The following is a 21,333-nucleotide window of genomic DNA, read 5'->3' on the forward strand; positions in this document are numbered from 1 at the left end:
TCTTTGGTGCACCGAGATGCAAACGCAGATAATTCGGTATCGATTCAGTAATAGATTATAGCCGGTTAGTACGTACTGATGTAATTTATCGAGGGAGGAGACTGCGAGTAATTAAAACACTCCGACTATTAAAAACGCAGAAACTGTGCACAATTCACTGCTTATGGACAGTCTTTCACTGACACTGAAGTTATAGCAGAAGCCCCCTACTATAAAGAAAACTCCATTTCTGTCTCTCTCTCAACCTTTGACCTGCTAGCATGACTTTTCCTCTCCTCTTGGCTGTTACAGCCATAATTGTTGATCCAGACACAAACGCGCGTCTCGATAGCGAGTTTTCTGTTCCGCGTCTATCACAGATCAGCTGTGATTGCCACTGCCGTTTATTAGTGTCACTAATCGATGAACAGCACCAGAGCGTTGGAGCCAATTGCAGACCTTTCTGTTGAGCACATGACCAATAGGGCTGTAAGAACTCGCTCAACAACAAGAAATCAAGCAGGATATTTACATTTGTTTATTTGCTATAAAAGCTCATGTCATCTGTGCATGTACTTGAGTTTTTAAAGGTGCAGTTTATATATCGGACTGTTTGTATAAAAGGACAAACTTGTATCACAAATAATATATAAATATAAATAGATTTATTCTTTTTAATACAAGAAATGTTGTGCTGTAAAGTGAAATATAAAATTGTGTATGGAAAGCGTCGTCAATGCACAGAGATAACGAATTGAACCAAATCAATGGCACAATAATTGTAACCAAACCGTGAAACCAGTGTAGTTTCACACTAGGGTTGGGCCGATAGACGATGCCATCGTCCATCACCAATGGCCGACAGACAACTCGATGCTGAGCCAGCATCGCCGATCATCTGCACTGCCCCCATCGCAAACCCGCTCGTGAAAAATACACACTTAAACCCCATTTACACTAATAGGTCTAAGTTTTAAAAGGGTATTTTAGAATGAAAATGATCCACATCCACACTGTGTTTTACCTAGCATTTCTGACACATCACGCACATCATGTGACCACACACACACACACAGCCACACACGCTGTAATGCGCTCGTCTGAACTCTAGAGAGCAGTGCACGTCGGACAGGTCATCAAGGAAGTCCCGCAGTATCGCATCTCACTGTAGTTGTTAAACGTGATATTTAATGAATCTTCTCTCTATCTAACGACTCTTCGGTCTTTTGAATCTATCAGGTAACACAGCGTCAGTACACTGCTTCAATCTTTCGCTTTCACAGATACTGATTCTCAGATACTGTTGGTTGGGCACCTTTTTTACCGACCAAGTTTGTCGATGCCATATTAACGACACCGATCGCTCTGCCTATTCATGGCAGAGTCCTAAGTTAAAAGTGATTGACAGGTGGTAATTTGTGTGCAACTTATCTTTATTTATTCATGATTTGTTTATGGGTAAAACAAACACCATGCGGGTCAGGTAGTTGAAACGGTAGTCTACAAATAATTAATTCGTTATTCATAAATAATTAATTCACCTCCGCCTATGACGATGATGCCATCGTCCATCACGATGTTTCACAATAGACATCGTACGATGCCAAATTGGTCAACATCCCCCAACCCTAGTTCACACCTCTACTATCCACACCCACCCCATCACTCTTCTCTGTCACCTACAACAACACCCCTGCCCTGCTCTCCTCTGCATGAGACCAATAGGTAGAAAATGTTCTGTACAGAAATTTTCAAATATGGAGCAATCGCTCACTTTATCAATGTCTAATCATCTTGTTTTATGCCTGCCCCTTTCCGTAGCGCCGTCTGACAGAATTTCAAGCTCAAACTTTAGTGATGACTTGTTTCAGGTTTGTTATACAACAAATTCAGTCTCACTAATGCTCAAATATACTTTCAAATCAAACAATTAACTATTTATGCCATCTCCATCTCATAATCATGTTTATTAAAGGTGCAGTATGTAAGTTTGACACCCAGTGGTTGAACTGAGTATTGCACTCCTGGTTCAAAACAAACGCAAGCGCAGGTTGCCAGATTGAGGACAGGAGCGAGTGATTTAAACCATGTTCTAAATAAAAGCAGCGGCACCAATAGAAGGAATGTTCTCCATATTAAAAGGAGTTTTTGTCCTAACCAACACCTCGAATTGATATTTTAGAGACCGTTTCTATTTCTTGCAGCTGAACAACTAAAAACTTGACACTGATCACCTCAAGTACACCTCATGTGCTTTATTCAGTGTAAAATGCTAATAATGTGAGTTTGAATGCCATTTCACGTGACATTTATTACCATACTACTGAAAGCAGCAGCAGATAGTTCACCTCAGATCTTGACAATAAAATAAACCGTTTGAAATTGAACTTTAGAACCAAACACATATCAGTGATTCAGCATCTACATTAAATAATGTTAAAGAGGGTTAATATGTATTAAATAGATTGTAAACCTTACCATTCCGTGAGTGAGTGCATATGCTGTGCTTCTCAATGGCTGTATTTAAATTTCTTCTGGTGCAAACAGCCAAATTGCTCATCAATTGCTCCTCACTCGTCACAATGCGTGGTGTTAGGACACGCGGTTACAATGTAACCTGCTCACCTAATGTTTACGCTTGTAATATTTATATCATTTGCTAATCAATAACCTCATGTGGAACTGAATCTACTGTCCACCGGAGGTCGCATTACAGTCACGGACGCATGCTTTCAGAGCCTTTCTGAATGAATGAAATCTGCTGTTTTCCTCCAAGGCAACCCGGTGAGCTAAAATATAATTGGCTAAACTGGCAGTGGGCAGGTTAAAATGACCAAAACAAAGACCGACGTTCCGCCATGGAAAACACATTTTCAAAGCAGAATATCTGACTTCAGCATTAAACAGTATAATATAATATATAATTAAATATCTGCAAATATATTAGAGTATTTTTTATGCTTTCGAAGAGTCAAAAACTTACATACTGCACCTTTAAGAGATTACAAATATTTGTACTGCAATCTGTAATCGCTCTCGTGCTACTTTGACATCTGTGCAATGACGCATGATTGAAATGACGAATGATAAAGCTGACCATAGCTATACAGGGAAGCATTGCATACTTTAAACCCGGGACATACCAAGTGGATTGACTGTTCAAAAGCTAAAGTGATGAAAATTAAGCCATTGATGCAAATTTTGAGGGAACGCAAAGAAACTGGCTGTCATTTGATGGCATTTCTTAAACATTTGCAAACTATGTAGATTATCAGATTATCAGACATCTGTGGTGAGCGAGAAGTACGGTAAAAATGGTTTATAAATGCTGCTTAATTTACGATTTGTATGTGTGCAGCACTAGTTTCCCTTTGTGGAATGATAGTACAGACTACTGCCACCTGCTGGCATGAAAACACACATCCTTTTGATGGGCACACAATGTACAATCTCACTTCAGTCAGTTGTCATACATTTGGTGTTTGTATGCCCACTAGTACTTCTACATCAACTTGGTACGTCCCAGGTTTGGTGCATACCTGATGCATGTACAATGCTGATGACGAAATGAATTGGGTCACAAGAAATGTGCGTTTTCAGCATTATAACTGATATTGATACTCACCATTGCAGTTCATGTTGCAGATGTTGAGTGATGGCGCCATGCCGGAGACGCAGGCCAGCTGATCACTGAGCTGAAACACTCCATACAGTCTCTCCATAGCTTTGGGCTGTGGATGCTGTGTCTCATTGCCAGAGCTATGGGGAGCTTTGGTGGGGCCTTCTGGGGTTCGTCCTGTTGGAACCTGAGGTGGAACTCGGGATGGTGGAGCTTTAGATGCATCGTGAATTACAGCTTTATGTGCAGCCTGAGGTGGAGCTTTAGATGCTGGTGCACGAGGTGGAGCTTTAGATGGTGGTGGAGCTTTAGATGCATTGTGATGTGGATCTTTAGATGCATGAGCTGGAGCTTTAGATGCAAGGTGGGCTGGAGCTTTGGATGGTGCTGCATGAGGTGGAGCTTTTGATGCATTGTGTGGTGGATCTTTAGATGTATTGTGAGCTACAGCGTGTGCTGGGTCTTGAGCTGGAGGTTTTGCCGGGTTTGGAGCTGATCTCTTCTGTTTATTGTTGAGCGCGATCACTTTGACGGAGCTGGTGTTGAAGGCTGTGCTGTTGGCCATGCAGACCACTGTCTCAGAAAGGGAAGATAGAAAAGTCTGGTGTTAAATAGGGTGATCTTTCATTCTGAAGAGGGAAGGTGATGATGAACAGGGCAACTTTTTGAGAGCTATGTTGCTGGGTAACTTTGGGTGGTAATGCCATCAATGGACAACTGGCTGAGATATAGGGCAAGTGGATCTAGATAGAGTTTTGTAGCCCATTATCAATTAGAAAGTATCAGCAAATAAACTCTCTCAATATTTCTCCAAAAAGTTGCCCTCTGTAGGTATCACCTTTTCACCGTAGGTATCACATTTTCTTGTTGCGATTACTTGCTGCAGCTTTTATAGCGGTATATGGTAATAACAGGATAATGACCTGAGCTGCTGTATAATATACAGTAGTCAACATTTAAAGTATATCAAATCCTTTCATCAAAGTTGTCCTAAAATTATTCAACGACACCCATTCTTGTCATCTTTGATGTATTTCAAATGTTGAAGATATAGTAAGAAAACATTTATTGCTTTACCTTATTGTATATACACTCATGGGCCACTTTATTAGGTACACCTATCCTACTGCTCTTTGATGCTAATTTCTAATCAGCCAATCACATGACAGCAACTCAATGCATTTAGGCATGTAGACATGCTCAAGACGATCTGCTGCTGTTCAAACGGAGCATAAGAATGGGGAAGAAAGAGAATTTAAGTGATTTGGATAACGTGGCATGGTTGTTGGTGTCAGACGGGCTGGTCTGAGGATTTCAGAAACTGCTGATCTACTGGGATTTTCAGGCACAACCATCTCTGGGGTTTACAGAGAATGGTCTGAAAAAGAGAAAATATCCAGTGAGCGGCAGTTCTGTGGGTGCAAATGCCTTGTTGATGCAAGAGATCAGAGGAGAATGGCCAGACTGGTTCCAGCTGATAGAAAGGCAACAGTAACTCAAATAATCACTCGTTACAACCGAGATATGCAGAAGAGCATTTGTGTTCTGATGGCTACTTCCAGCAGGATAACCATGTCATAAAGCGTGAATCATCTCAGGTGGTTTCTTGAACATGACAATGAGTTCACTGTACTCAAATGGCCTCCACAGTCACCAGAGCTTAATCAAATAGAGCAGCTTTGGGATGTGGTGGAACGGGAGATTCACATCATGGATGTGCAGCCAACAAATCTGCAGCAACTGTGTGATGCTATCATGTCAATATGGAGAATATTTCAACTACCTTGTTGAATCTATGCCACAAAGGATTAAGGCAACTCTGAAGCCAAAAAGAAGTCCAATCCAGTGCTAGTAAGGTGTATCTAATAAAGTGTACATGTTCGGAGTAAACAAATGCTTCAACCAAACAAAACTGCAAAAGGATGATAAAGGTACGGTAAAATCTTAATAATAAATGTTAGATAATGGGTTAAAATCAACAGGGATAAAAATATACACTTATTATATTTACTATGTCAATATTATAAAAAAAACACAACTGAACATTCTTTGATATTTTTCCATTGAATAAAATGTTTGTGACTTGTATTCAGACTTGTATTCTGATTGCAATGGATTTTAACGTGTTATTAGGCAACAGCTAAGAAATTAACATCAGCTAAGATTAATTAAAGCTTTTGTAGTTTTCATTTTTTGTTTATTGTGTTGCTGTTGATTGCCAATATATAGAATAAAATAAAATAAAATAAAATTTAATTATTAATTGAAAATTCTGCATGTTAAAAGCCAGATTAAGAAGCTAATTTTAAAGGGCACCTATGGTGAAAAATCTACTTTTAAAGCTGTTTGGACAGACGTGTGTAGATGTACAGTAGTGTATGGACCGTCATATTGGGGTGAAATAAACACACCCAGTCCTTTTTTTTCAATTTAACAACATAAAAAACGGTGGACCAATTGGAGTGGTTTTCAGATCGACCGCAACTTTACGTTGGAGTGCGGTCCCCCCGCCCACCACTATTGATTGACAGCTGCGTATTAACATGTCCCGGTAGTCACGTGTATAATCATATCAACAAGACAGGACGTGTGCAAAGCAACAGGGAATAAAAGGTGTGTTCAGTTCGCTAGGATCATTAATTATCATCAAACGTGATCAAGAGTGAGTTTTACAAGTTAAAATGTCTTAAAACAGAGCATGTGTGTAATGAATTACAGCGATTTACTTCAGCTTTACTTCATCAGCACAGCCGCGTGTCAGAACAATTATAAAAGAAGCTTCAATCCTGGTTTATGGACGTTAAATCAGGTTTTGTACATTAACATAACAGATATCCATACAGCAGTGGAGATTAACCTGTATCCTGTCACATATGTGTGCAGAGTACGAAGCTAAACACGCACGCTCTCTCTCTCTCTCTCTCTCTCTCTCTCTCTCTCTCTCTCTCTCTCTCTCTCTCTCTCTCTCTCTCTCTCTCTCTCTCTCTCTCTCTCTCTCTCTGTGGGTGTGGGTGTGTGTGTGTGCGCGCGTGTCCTTGGTGTGTGTGTGTGTGTGTGTGTGTGTGTGTGAACTTTGTAACGACTTTGTGTGTGACTCATGGTTGCAACTAAAAAAACTGCATCAAATACTGATTGTTAAAGTTCTTACTGTAGTATTTCTCACAAATGACGTGAGATCTGCTTCCTGAGGCAGCCGAGGGCTGCGACTGAGGCATGTTGCTGAGAGTCACGTGGGAACTGTGGGTGGGGAGGACTAGCCTTAAAGGCCCAGTACAAAAAAACAGCAGCCAAGTTTTACCAGCTATAATAGAGACACTTCAGACAGCTATAACAAATAATCTGATGGGTGTTTTGAGCTGAAACTTTACAGACACATTCTGGGGACACAAAAGACTTATATTAAATCTGAAAAAAGGGGTAACCTATGTGCCCTTTAAGCTAATTAACTAATGAAATCTCCAAGCACCACTTCAAAATAAAATCTGAATACTCTTAAAAAGCTCAAACACTTTAAATAATAAATAGTGACTCACTGTATTTTTGATGTGCACATGATACCAACACTGTTCTTACTCATTATTACCATTGAATTTTGGCATACGTCGTCTAGCCCCTTGTATATTCATAAAGAAGCTGATTAAAGGAATAAAAACTCACGTCTGGCGATGAGATTGTTGACGGGGATCTTCTCTCCATTGGCTATGATCTGCTGGAACTGAGCGGCGTCCAGTTTGGCCTTCAGCTCACATTTAGTCATGATGAGTCCGTCGGTCACACTGAACGCCAGCAGGAGCAGAGCACATGCAGAAAGCATCTTCACTGGGGTTATGCTCTTCATGTCAACTCAGAAATCTGGAGATTAAATACATGAAATATTAAGTCAAACACTGAGTGATTTATTTATTTATTTTTTTGGATGAAGTTTCTACTTTAGTAGCTGCACTGTAAAAATATATGTACATTTTTTTTTTTTAAATAAGATAATCAGGTTTCAAGTATTTTGTTTTTTAGTTCTACAGTTTAATATATATATTGGGGTCAGTATGATTTTTAAATGTTTTAAAATAAACTTCTCCTGCTCACCAAGGCTGCATTTATTTAATCAAAAAACAGTACAAATTGTACAATTGTGAAACGATATTTACATTTACAATTAGTCATTTAGCAGACACTTTTATACAAAGCGACTTACAAATGAGGACAAGGAAGCAATTTACACAACTATAAGAGCAGCAGTGAACAAGTGCTATAGACAAGTTTCAGGTGTGTAAAGTCTAAGAAGCAAAGCATTAGTAATGTTTTTTTTTTTTTTTTGAGAGAGAGAGAGTACAGTTAGTGGTATAGCCAGAGAGGCAGTTGAAGATTAGGAAGGAAAGTGGAGACTAAATAGTTGAGTTTTTAGTCGTTTCTAAAACAGCAAGTGACTCTGCTGTTCTGATGCAGTTAGGGAGTTCATTCCACCAACTGGGCAGATTGAATGTGAGAGTTCAGGAGAGTGATTTCTTCCCTCTTAGGGATGGAACCACGAGGCGACGTTCATTCACAGAACGCAAGTTTCTGGAGGGCACATAAATCTGCAGAAGTGAGAGCAGATACGAAGGAAAAAAGCCAGAGGTCGCTTTGTAAGCAAACATCAGAGCTTTAAATTTGATTCGAGCAGCAACTGGCAGCCAGTGCAAACGGGTGAGTAGCGGAGTGACATGTGCTCTTTTGGGTTCATCAAAGACCACTCGTGCTGCTGCGTTCTGAAGCAGCTGAAGAGGTTTGATAGAATTAGCTGGAAGCCTGGCTAGAAGAGAGTTGCAATAATCCAGTTTGGAGAGAACAAGAGCTTGAACAATGAGTTGAGCTGCATGTTCAGATATGAAGGGTCGGACCTTTCTGATGTTATAGAGTGCGAATCTGCAAGATCGAGCAGTTCTAGAAATGTGCTCAGAGAAGTTTAGTTGGTCATCAATCGTTACTCCAACGCTTTTTACCATTTTGGATGCAGTGATGGTTGCCTCATCCATCTGGATCGAAAAGTTATGGTGTAGATATAGCACGAATAAATAACTGTTCAAAAGTAGTTTATTATTTAATTTATTCATTTATTCCAGTCATTTTAAAGATGAATTTTCAGCTTCATTACTCTTCTTCAGAGTCACATGATCCTTCAGAAATCACTAAAGTGATTATTATTATTATTATTATTATTATTATTATTATTATTATTATTATTATTATTATTAATGGTAATAGTAATAAAAGCAATCATGACTAATAATATTTACATTTGTAGCTACATACAGTAAGAAGGCAGTTATTTAATAAAAATATAACAATCTAACAATTGTTTTTACATTTAATAAATGCCGCCTTGATGAACAGAATCATTTTCTTTAAAAAAATAAAAATAAACATGGAAAAAAACACTGACCCTAAACTTTTGACTTATATATTGGTTGTATTGTTTATTTAAAATGTGTAATAAATGTTATCAGACCTTAAAACATTATAATAAAACATTTTAAATCCAGTTAATTCAGGCAAACTTTGAATTTTGTTTTATTTTTTAATTTTGAATCATAAGTGCTCTCTTATAATTACAATTTTAAATGAATATCATTCTAAAGTCGTCAATCACCCCAGACATACAATGCACAAATGAAACAAACCTCTTACCAGACGCCGTGTTGAGTCGATGCTTGCTGGTGAATGTTCAGTGCTTATATATACACTGTATGTGTGTGTGTGTGTGTGTCTACAGTTCGTGACCTCCACCTGTACTTCTGGTCCATCCCATCATCATCATCATCACCAGGGGATCATATTCACATGATGTCATTTTTAAATGATCAAACATCACCAGCGGTCGCCAGCTTTAAGTCCAGGTTTTCATTTTTCGATTTATGGATTTACATTTTTCCTGCTGTGATGTATTTTTTCCAGTCTGTTTTAGCCAGTGATGTTTTCTTGCTGGAGCCTTTAAGCCGTGTTTGTGTTTGGATTGTGATGTTTTGCAGCACACCCACAGCATTTACAATTCAAATAGACGAGTTTAGAGGTGAATAGATGCTGCGGATGACTTCATCCAGACTGATCAGATGACTCTAGATAAATAATGGCTCTCTAAAGCACCGTCTCTGTTTAGTTCGGCTGGATCCGACCATGCTTTTGGTCCAATTATTTAGGAGTTATGAAACTTGCATTGACTTGTCAGATGGGATTTTGCTTGTTCTTGGATGCTTCTGTCTCAGACTGCTAAAAATCTGTATTTCTATTCTTTATTTCTTTTAAATGCAGCTTTTACATTTACACAGATTAATATACCTCAAAGGCTTGTTTTCAGAGTAAGCTTGAACAGATTTCTGAGCTACACTATGAGGATTGATTTGACTGTTCATTTGCCTCGCAAACAAATCATGGAAAAACCTTGCTTTGACATGTTCCTGTTTATTTCCAACATGTAAATATGAACTTCATGAGGTACAGGAGGCCGCATGGTGGCTCAGTGGTTAGCACTGTGGCCTCACAGCAAGAAAATTGCTGATTCGAGTCCCGGCTGGGTCATTTGGCATTTTTGTATGGAGTTTGCATGTTCATCCTGTGTTGGTGTTGGTTTCCTCCGGGTGCTCCGGTTTTCCCCACAGTCCAAACACATGTGCTATAGGTGAATTGGATTAACTAGATTGGCTGTAGTGTTTGAGTGTGTGTGTGAATATGAGAGTGTATGGGGGTTTCCCAGTACTGGGTTGCAGCTGGAAGGGCATCCGCTGTGTAAAACATATGCTGGAATAGTTGGCGGTTCATTCCGCTGTGGCGACCTCAGAAGTAGAGACTAAGGCGAAGGAAAATTAATGAATATGGTATAGGCCAAATAATACACATGATAAAAGCAAAAACAATACATGTTAAGGACAATACCAAGTATTATTTTAACTTGTAAATGAAATCACCACAACCTTAAAATGAAAACATACACTAGGGCTGCTCGATTATGGGAAAAATCATAATCACGCTTATTTTGGTCATAATTGTAATCACGGTTATTCAAAACGATTATCAGTTGAAGTTAAAATTATTCGCCTTCCTGTGAATTTTTTAAAATAAATATTTCCCAAATGATGTTTAATAAATTAAATTAAAGGAATTTTCACAGTATTTCCTATAATATTTTTTCTTTTGAGAAAGGCTTTTGGATTTTGGCTGAAACAAAAGCAGGTTTAAATATTTTGAAAACTCTTTGAAGGTCAATATTATTAGCCCCCTTAAGCTATATATATTTTTGATTGCCTGCAGCAGAAACTACTGTTATACAAAGACTTGCCTAATTACCCTAATTAAGCCTCTGAATCGCACTTTAATCTGACTGCTTGTATTTTAAAAAATATCTAGTCAAATATTATTCACTGTCATCATGGCAAAGATAAAATAAATCTGTTATAAGAAATGAGTTATTAAAACTATTATGATTAGAAATGTGATTAGAAATCTTCTTACCAGTAAACAGAAATTAGGGGTGAAATGGGTCGGAGGGCTGATAATTCTGATTTCAACTGTGTATATATAGTTATTTTCCTCCCTGTAAATAAGAAAAGGGAAATAAATACAATAGAATAAAAATATGAAACAAACTGTGCTTTAAAAGCATCTTCACTGTAAGAAAAACAATAGCTACAAAAGTCGTTCAGTCAAGAGCAGTGAGGGATTTTCTCCTTTTGTTGTTTGATTATTGATTAAACAGTCTGCAGCAGGAATATAGCGCGCTGTCACTTTAAGAGCAGTGCAGTTCTGATGAATGGTTTCTCCTTCACATGTCTTTTGATTCTCAACTCGTTTGTTTATTACACGAATGAGGGTTAATATGAATAATCACTAAACACCGCGCTCTGACACCTATTTGTCCATTAAAGTGCTCGCATTAAGATGACTTTAGATGTGTGTGCTCTGCTCGTTTCTGAGGCTGAGCGCGCACACACACAACAGCATGCGGTCTCTTTCACGCTTTTAAAATCCTGAATGATTCATGATCAATGAACGATGCGCATCCCGTGCTGCAAAAGTTACATTACAGTACATGCTTTTAGTCAATTTCACGTAAAACTGAGCTTTGCAGAGCTACAAATGTGTACAACTGGAAAGGGGCGGTATATGATGGAATAATCAGAGCTCTCCCTTTAGAAAAGGGAGGAAAAGGAGGAGATGGGGTGGAAGGGGGTATTCTTCCAAACAAAGATAGAGCAGTAGGAAGAAAATGACCCATTTATAGTAAACTAGGATCACTCTGATTGGATTATTACTGATTACAGATGAGCGGCCAGTCGTGCTCAATCATATCACGTGCTCCTCTCGAAATTAGTTTATGAAACTTCATTTAATCTTGATTCAAGTTTTTTCATAATCGTTAGAAGCCAAAATCGAAACCGAATTTTTGATTAATTGCACAGCTCTAACATACACTATACACTTTTCATAAGCTTATATAATTATGAATCTGTTTTATATATAAATATGATAAAGTGATTAGAGAATGCTTCAATTATCATACTGTGTACATGGACAGTGGACAATGGCAGTAATTTGCTTATGTAATATAATATGCCCCCCTGCTAGTTACACAATGAAATAGAGTTTATTTTGTGTGCTTTATTGTGAAGCTTAGGGCAGGTGCACGGACAAAGGGGAAAGTCAGACATAACAACAACAAACATAAAGGTCAGACTCAAAAGAAATGAACTCCTGCAATAATAGAATGAAAAATATCACAAAACTTTTAATAATAATTTCTTACATTTATCTAGCGCTTTTCTGGACACGCAAAGCACTTCGCATATTTTTGGGGGGAATCTCCTCATCCACCACCACAAGTATGCAGCATCCACCTAAATGATATGACAGCAGCCATATTGCGCCAGACCGCTCACCAGCTGATTGGTGGAGAGGAGATGTGTGATGAAGCCCCATATTATATGAAATTGGGATGTTTACGAGGCCATGATGGACAGAGGCCATTGGGCAAATTTGACCAGGATGCCGGGGTTGAAGGGTTTTTAATGACCACAGAGAGTCAGGACCTCGGTTTAACCTCTCATCGAAAGATGGCACTCACTGAGCAGTAGAGTCCCCATCGATATACTGGGGTGTTAGGACTCGCACAGACCGCAGGTTAAGCACCCTATGCTGGTCTCACTAACACTTCTGACAGCAACCTCATGTTCCCATGTGGTCTCCCGTCCAGGTATCGACCAGGCACAGCCCTGCTTGGCTTCAGTGGACAACCATGTGAGAGTTGCAGAGAGCTAGCTGCCTGACATTTGATAAATTTTTTTAATGCAAATACTGCAGATGGGTTTTGTTTTGGGTTTTGTTTTTTGTTTTGTTTTTCTTTGCTTTGTTTTGTTACACTTTGTTTTTGTTTTGTTTTATTTTGGGTTTTGTTTTTTTGTTTTTGTTTTTTTGCCTTGCTTAGCTTTGCTTTGTTTTTTGTTTTTTTGTTTTATTTTGGGTTTTGTTTTGTTTCGGGTTTTAGTTTATTTTTGTTCTGTTCTGTTCTGTGTTTTTTGTTTTGTTTTGTGTTTTTTGTTTTGTTTTTTGCTTTGTTGTTTTGTTCTGGTTTGTTCTGTTTTGTTTTTTTGTTTTTGTTTTGGTCTGTTTTTGTTTTGTTCTGTTCTGTTCTTTTTTTTTTTGTTTGTTTTTTTAGCCTGTTTTTGTTTATTGTTTTGTTTTGGTCTGTTTTTGTTTTGTTCTGTTTTGTTTTTTGATTTATTTAGTTTTGTGTTTTTTGTTTTGTTTTGTTTTGTTTTGTGTTTTGCATTGTTGTTTTGTTTTGTTCTGGTTTTGTTTTGTTTTGTTCTGTTTTTGTTTTGGTCTGTTTTGTTTTTTGTTTTTGTTGTGGTCTGTTTTTGTTTATTGTTTTGTTTTGGTCTATTTTTGTTTTGTTCTGTTTTGTTTTTTGTTTGGTTTTGTTTTGTTGTTGTTTTGTTGTGTTTTGTTTTGTGTTTTGGTTTTGTTTTGCGAATGATCTATTGGTGCACATCTCTTTTTTTTCTCCTACTCTAATTTGGCCTTGAATGAAGGCGGGATCAACCTGTCAATCACATGAGATCCACCAATAGCAAGAACATGTCCCACCCAACATTTCTCCCATAACAAGACAATTACAACTTCGATTTAGTGCTGACTTTGGCATAAAGTTACTTTTGAATCATGATCAATGATGGTGGCTCAATGGTTAGCACTGGCGCTTCACAGCAAGAAGGTCACTGGTTCGAGTTTCAACTGGGTCAGTTGGCATTTCTTTGTGGAGTTTGAATGTTCTCCCTGTGTTGGCGTAGGTTTCCTCACACAGTCCAAACACATGCACTGCAGGTGAATTGTATGAACTAAATTGGCTGTAGTGTATGAGTGTGAGTGTGTATGGATGTTTCCCAGAACTGTGTAAAACATATGCTAGAATAGTTGGTGGTTCATTCTGCTGTGGCAACCTCTAATAAATAAGGGAATAAGCTAAAAGATAATAAATTAATTATTTTCTACCAGATTAACTGGACCATGTAAACCACAGGTGTCAAACTCAGTTCCTGGAGGGCCACAGCTCTGCACAGTTTAGCTTTATCCCTAATTAAACACACCTGATCAAACTAATTGAGTCCTTCGAGCTTGTTTGAAACCTACAGGTAAATGTGCTGAAGCAGGCTTGGAGCTAAACTGTGCAGAGCCCAGTTCCCAGGAACAGGATTTGACACCTGTGATGTGACTAAACTTTGCCTTTTTAACATCACACACTTTCCTCATGTCACATAAAAAACAGACGAACGTCTTTAAAAAACCTCCAATGAGAATTCTGTATTTGTAGAGCTTTCACACTTTCACCTGATTTGCATATTTTTTGTGCTTTCCAAAAAGGTTTTCAGTCCTTAAATCATGCAAACATTAATTGTTTTGAGAGACATCAACAAGATTTTTTTACATTGCTTTATTTGCATTTTGAGTTTTGCTATGTCTACAAGCAGAAATCTACATTTTGAAAACATTTTTCAGCACAACTAAAAGAAATGCAGGATTTAACATATGCAGCTGTACTTTGTCTTAAGGATGTGGAAAGAGAGGATTTGTGGATTATTATGCTCGATCTTGTCCTGAGGAAATGCTTCATGTTTTAGGCACACTTGGAGAAGTACTGCGCAGGGTTGACGTTGCGGCACTCATGAACAATCACAAATTGGTTCCTAAAAGACAACAAACACAGACTTGTAAATCAGGTTTCAGGTCTTGTATTGCTTTCTGTCACAGTTTATAATTGTAACACTTTGGATATGCGATACAGTAAATACAGAAACATAAGCAGGATTTCTTTTCACGTAAACGTTTGGAATTTTTTTTATGAAGATTTACTATGATAACTATTAGAAACCACTCCATAAAATATGTCAAAATACATTTAGCATTTGTCCTTCTGTAAAAACAGTAACATTATCCTAAATTAATAAATTATATTATTAATTCTTTCTGGGTCAACGCGTGCAAAGAGTGCAAAAGTCTTCTTGGACACTTTTAATGCTTCCAAACAGTTTGCTGCAATTATAAATCGCCCATGTCTTGAGGTCGTTCATTTTGAGGCGATTTACCTTCCTGCGATTTGATTAGACAGGAATCACCGGACTGATTTTTCTAATCTCCAGGGGCGTAGATTTAGGGTGGACGGAGGGGATGTGTCCCCACCAATTTACTCCAACCATTGAAATGTCCCCACCAATAATTTAATCCACGTAAAAAAATTGCGCTGTCAACATTAACCTAGACACGCAGAAAGGGTTCAATCACATTCGCTCCTCCCACCCCCAAAACACATATGGGCATTTTGATTGGCTGTGCCTTTCCCTGCTATCATGTGAGAGGCTGTGGCTGCGTTTAGATACAAGCAGCGCCAAATGCAGTGGATTGTTTTTTCCCGTGCAAGAGTAAGGTGTGTTGGGTACAGCAGTTGGTTGACACACACAAGTATGGCAGCAGCAAAAAAGTGGACATAAGGAGCTTTTTTTTTAGTCACATAAGCGCAAGTTCGCTACTGAATAAGCCCATCACGATAATGCCGTTAATGCTAGTGTTTTCCCCGCTTTAACGCACAGACTGTCATATGTATATATATATATATATATATACAGTATATATATATACAGTATATATATATACAGTATATATACCCATGTTTGATTCACCTGTCCCCACCAGTGTCAAGTGCAAACCTACGCCCTTGCTAATCTCCATAGACAACAAAAAATAAAGTAGTGACTGCAGGTTGAAGGAAAGTAGTGGAGTAAAAGTACAGATACTGCACTAAAATGTACTCAAGGGAAAGTAAAAGTACACATTTTTAAAACTACTTAGTAAAATACAATTCCTGAGAAAAACTACTCCATTACAGTAGTTAATTATTTTATTTTAGTATTTGTAATTTGTTCCTATACACCACTGTGCACGACATACAGGCAAAGTACCACCCAATATGAAGTGGTTGCCTTCCACGAAGTGCTTTTTAAATTACTTTAACGCAAGGCAAACCCTTGATTACCCTATCTATTCTGTGGTTGTTTGCCAAGTCATAGACAAATTAAAACTATATTTGACCGGTTATTATTTATTAGATCTTTTCTTTGAATCTGACACACAGAGAGAGGGAATAATGGAGAGATACTGCGTATATGACATGAGCATATCTAATAGCTCAAAGTAACATGTGTTAGCTACCGATTTCCCAAATATTTTGACCATTTTGGTGAGTTGGTTGATATCGCGATTACGTAGAGGAATGAAAGCTCTGGCAACCGACATTGAGTAACTATAGTTATTTATTTATTTATATATTTATTTATATAGCACTTTTTACATTGTAAACTTAGACGTACTAATGCTTTTGGGTAGCACATTTATTTCGAACTGTGATCAAAACTGACTGGAACTTCTTGTGCGTTGAACGATTTTATTGCACGCGTTCCAGCCAATCAGAATCAAGGATTTCAGTAGTCTGTCATTTTTTATATACATTGTTATTAGCACTTCCAGTCAGATGCTAACTGCATTTTATTGGCTCTATGTTCTACTCTGCACAACAACAATAATTAATTGAAACTAATCTAATCTAACAAGTAAAAATGCTCCCTTTTTGTTGTTGTTGTTGTTTTTTTTAATATAAAGTAAGGATATTCTAGAATGATTTAAAGTTTAGTGATTTATATATATATATAATATATATTTAGAATATATAAATATAACAAAAGTTAATCAAATGAGCCTCGTTCTAGTTACACTCAGCAGTTGTTATACTCTAATTGTAGATATGGTGTAAAGTGAAAGGCTTACATGATGGGACTGCTCAACAGGGTCTTCAGGCAGGCGATGTCATTGCTGATGTCATTATCAGTCAGAGCTGTGGAAGGCAAAATGGATGAGACGATATTCAAAATCGACACACAGTAGTCCTGATGCTTTAGAGTCTACTGTACTGACACTGTTTTTGCTATGAGAAGTTGATGTGTTTATTAATAGAAAGGTAGCCCAGGCACGCATGGAAAAAGTAGCAGATGCTGAAATGCATGCAGACAATTTGATGGTACTCAATACTCTTTTTGTGTTTTGTAATTTTAATATAATAACAATGTTAGAAGTAAATTTACAGATGTTTAGGAAAAGTCAGGGTACTATAGTTATATGGGTCTTAAATAAAGTAGTTAAATTACAAAATGAAAAAATAACTCAGTAGTTCTAGTCTTAAAGTCTGGGTGAATCTGAAGTTGCTGACACTTTTATTTTAGCTTGTTGATGTACTTCCAACTGAAACGGAATATTGAGTAGGAGGCGGGGCTTTCTTTTTTGGCAATCATTTGCTCGTAAAAAATGAACAATAAGAGGGGCGTGGCTTAGAATACTGAGGTTGAAGTCAACAGGATGGCCACTCCAAATGTGGAAGCAAATGATTAGACTATGATTGAAGATCATTAAAACAATTCAGTGAATTAACTTATGGATTAATTGTTCACCTAAAGAATAACAATGTTCGCTTGTGAACTAAACATTGTAAGTTTTGATTTCAGACAGACTTTAAGGGTGAAGCACCATACCTACTTTATTTCTAATAAATTTATGTTTGTTTACAAATAATACACCTTGTAAAATAGTTTTCTTCTGACATTAATGATTTTTTAAATGTTATTTTCTTGAATACACTACTCACCCTTGCACTTAATGCCGCACAGATTTAGACTCTGCCCGGATCCAGAATCGCAGGCCACTCTGTTGCTAAGCTGGAAGATCCCGAAGAGAGTTGTGTCAAGACTTTGTTTTTCCTCTGAACTCTCTGAACTCTCAGAACTGCCATCAAATCGACCTGCCGAGTGCTTTTGGCGTCCATGGAAGGATCTCTTTCCTCGTCCAGGCTTGCCATGGCCTGGTTTTTTGCCAGGACTCTTGATAGTGTTGACCCGCTCAGTGTTGAACTTTGACAGACGCTCCACAGAGCAGACGACTGAAAGACACACAGAAACACTCTCAACATTTGTTACCCTAGTAGTATTTACCTGACAGCGTTTAACATCGCAAAACACTTACTTCTGGCGATGAGGCCCAAATCTACAGTTGAATTGTTGGGCACGGTTGTATTTCCAGGCATAGTCACTCCTCCGGTGAAATTTGCAGGCCGACTTGCGGTAACATTTGCAGGTAGACTTGCAGTTACATTTGGAGGCACACTTGCTGTTACATTTGCAGGTAGACTTGCAGTGACATTCGCAGGTAGACTTGCTGTTACATTCGCAGGTAGACTTGCAGTTACATTTGCAGGTAGACTTGCAGTTACATTTGCAGGTAGACTTGCAGTTACATTTGCAGGCACACTTGCTGTTACATTTTCAGGTGCAGGAGTAACATTTCTACGCACACGACCGACTCTACCACCACTTCCTCCAGGATTTCCCCCCAGACCTGCCTGTAGTAGGGACTTCAGCTCACATTTACCCACAGTCCGTCCCTCGCTCACACTTGACACCAGAAGAACCAGTGCCAATGCAGCCAACATCTTCACTGACAGATTACTCTTCATCTCTGATATCTGGAGATTGAATACAGAGCAACAGATTAATCCAATGAAAAGAAGTGATAATTTGACTGTGCCAACAAAGTTCTTTCAGTGAAAGAACCTAAACGGGCAAATTGACATCGATAAGCATGTCAAAAATGCTAATCGATTTAATGTCAAGTGACTTCTTTGATGTCAAAATGACATTAAACTGACGTCTAACATTGGCATCAAAAATCTATCAAAGAACAGTCCTGTAATCGATTTTTGAACACAAAAAGATTTGTTTGATGTTGATTTGACATCTAGGTAGTTTATGTGCATTTTAGGGATCCAAAATCCAGTGTAAATTTGCAACTGAAGCTTTCAGATTAATAAAACTTTACTTATAATATTTTTGGTATTGTTATTTTGTTCATCAAAAGGGCATCAGTGTGTGGATGTCTAGGTTTTGACATTAAATCGGTTTTGCGTTTTTGACATGTTTTTTTTGCAATTGCCAATAGCAACATTGTGAGTTCACTTTCAGAAAAAAAATCCAAAAACCGCACATTTGGCTTTTCACCAGGGCTGTACACTCAGAAATACACCTTTGTACCATTTTTACTTTTTTAAAATAATAGTAGTACACTGAAAATTGATCGACTACTTCATCAAAATATTTCTTGAACTTAAAGGCTAAAATGATAGTTTTGCTGGAAAAATGACAGAACATAATGAAGGAAACCAGCAATCACCAATATCAAGTTTCTTAAATTCACTTTAAGAAAAAATGTACCAAACACCAAACTTTTGGTATTTCACCAGGTCAGTACAGTTAAAAATACACCTCTGTACCAATTTTTGTTTTACTACCACCAAAATTAACCACTACATCGACTTTAAAAAGTACTTTGACTAGCAAAAAACTGTAATAAATAAGTTCTCTTTAATTCTTTGTTATAACACGTTGAAGCACTTTTAAAATTGTCACGTTTTAATTCAACAACATTCTGAGTTTACTTTCAGAAAATAATATAGTCAAAATTTGGCTTTTGATCAGGGCTGTACCATTAGAAATACACTTTTGTACCATTATTACTTTTTACATTTTGGTAGTTCACTGAAAATTCTACTCAGTTGATTAACTAACTCATTAAAATATTTCTTGAACTTAAACACCCAAATAAAATTATTACTAAAAACTGTTTAAATTTTTGCAGGAAAAATGACAGAACACATGAGGGAAACCAACGATCACCAATAGCAACTTTCTAAAATTCACTTTCAGAAAAAAATATACCAAACACCAAACTTTTGGCTTTTCACCAGGGCTGTACACTTAACAATACACCTTTTACACCATTATTATTATAATTTTTTTTACTACCACCAAAATTAACCACTACATCAATGTTAATAAATGACTTCTTTTACTTATAACACATTGAAGTACTTTGTAAAATTGTCACGCTTTAACAATTAAATTTAGCAACATTCTGAGTTCACTTTCAGAAAAAATATACCAAAAATCTAACTTTTGGCTTTTCACCAGGGCTGTACACTTAAAAATACACCCTTGTGCCATTTTTTATTTCACTACCTCCAAAATAAACCACTACATTGACTTATAATATGTTGGGTTATGACACATTGTAGTAGTTTTTAAAAATAGTCCCGTTTTAGACTTAACCTTTTAATTTAGCAACATTCTGAGTTTGCTTTCAGAAAAAATATTTTAATAACCACACCTTTGGCTTTTCACCAGGGCTGTACACTTAGAAATACACCTTTGTACCATTTTTTACATTTATTTTGCAAAATTAACCACTTGATCGACTTTTAAAAATGACTTTGACTTGTTACACATGAACAAATGAGCCTAAAGCTGTAATAAATTCTCTTGAATTCTTTTAGGTATAACACATTGAATTAGTTTTTAAAATAGTCACGTTTTAATTTACTTTAATGGTGGGAATTACAAATTTATGAGGTGAAAAAGGGATATATGGGAACTTCTATTACAATATAATGTTTTTAAAAGTCATAAAAGTCTTGTTATAATCTTCAGGAACGCTCCGGAATTTCAATGAGTGTCCTATAAACGGTTAAGATGCTAATGTGCACATTGTAAAAGCAGAAAAGGTACCAAGAAGGTACTGTTTTCTGAAAAGTCAAGCCACACAAGGTTTTTTAAATTGCAATTGTGCATTATTATCAACAAAACACTTACAAATTTTGGCTTATGTTGCAAGCTTTGACCAAAATTACAAAGCTATGCATTAGATTATTTAACCAAGCAGATAAATATGCAATATCAAAAATGAACAGAGTTGATTTTACCAGATGTCAATCTAGTCGTCGTTACTCTTTCTTTGCGATGCTGCTTGTTTCCAGGCTCTGATGTGTGTTGAATGTCTGAACATAGGGATTTTTATAGTAAACTGTGTTGTGATGACCTCACCGGATCTGACTTACCAAACCTGTTGATGTAGCATCTCATGACCAATAGGCAGCTATTGCAACATGCTGCTTTGTTTGCTGTGTAACTTTACAGAGATGCTCAAATGCAGGTGCTTCGTCACTTTTTCCTCTCGTCACTCAAGCTATTTTTAAACTGTGTAATTATAAGTTCGTGTTCCTGATATTCCTGAGTTCATCAGAGAATTTTAAATATCCGTTGTTACAAATTTTATCACTATAC

General features: G+C 37.3%; 2 protein-coding genes across 2 annotated transcripts; both read right to left on the bottom strand.

The window, feature by feature from the left end:
• Window positions 1-395: 395 nt before the first annotated feature.
• On the bottom strand, window positions 396-7,445 carry LOC130224462 (uncharacterized). The gene is made up of 3 exons (XM_056456480.1): window positions 7,256-7,445; window positions 3,605-4,171; window positions 396-442 (listed from the first exon to the last, which is right to left on the bottom strand). The coding sequence occupies exons 1-3, from the start codon at window positions 7,434-7,436 to the stop codon at window positions 396-398; spliced, it is 795 nt and encodes a 264-aa protein (XP_056312455.1). The 5' UTR covers window positions 7,437-7,445.
• A 7,101-nt stretch (window positions 7,446-14,546) lies between these two features.
• LOC130233256 (uncharacterized) lies at window positions 14,547-21,039 on the bottom strand. Its single transcript, XM_056463242.1, has 5 exons — window positions 20,973-21,039; window positions 18,185-18,683; window positions 17,811-18,101; window positions 16,940-17,006; window positions 14,547-14,808 (listed from the first exon to the last, which is right to left on the bottom strand). Exons 2-5 carry the CDS (start codon window positions 18,672-18,674, stop codon window positions 14,739-14,741), a joined length of 918 nt encoding a protein of 305 aa, XP_056319217.1. The 5' UTR covers window positions 18,675-18,683; window positions 20,973-21,039; the 3' UTR covers window positions 14,547-14,738.
• Between the last annotated feature and the right edge of the window lie 294 nt (window positions 21,040-21,333).

The sequence above is a fragment of the Danio aesculapii genome, chromosome 1, assembly GCF_903798145.1.
Source record: "Danio aesculapii chromosome 1, fDanAes4.1, whole genome shotgun sequence".
Taxonomy (NCBI): Eukaryota; Metazoa; Chordata; class Actinopteri; order Cypriniformes; family Danionidae; genus Danio; species Danio aesculapii.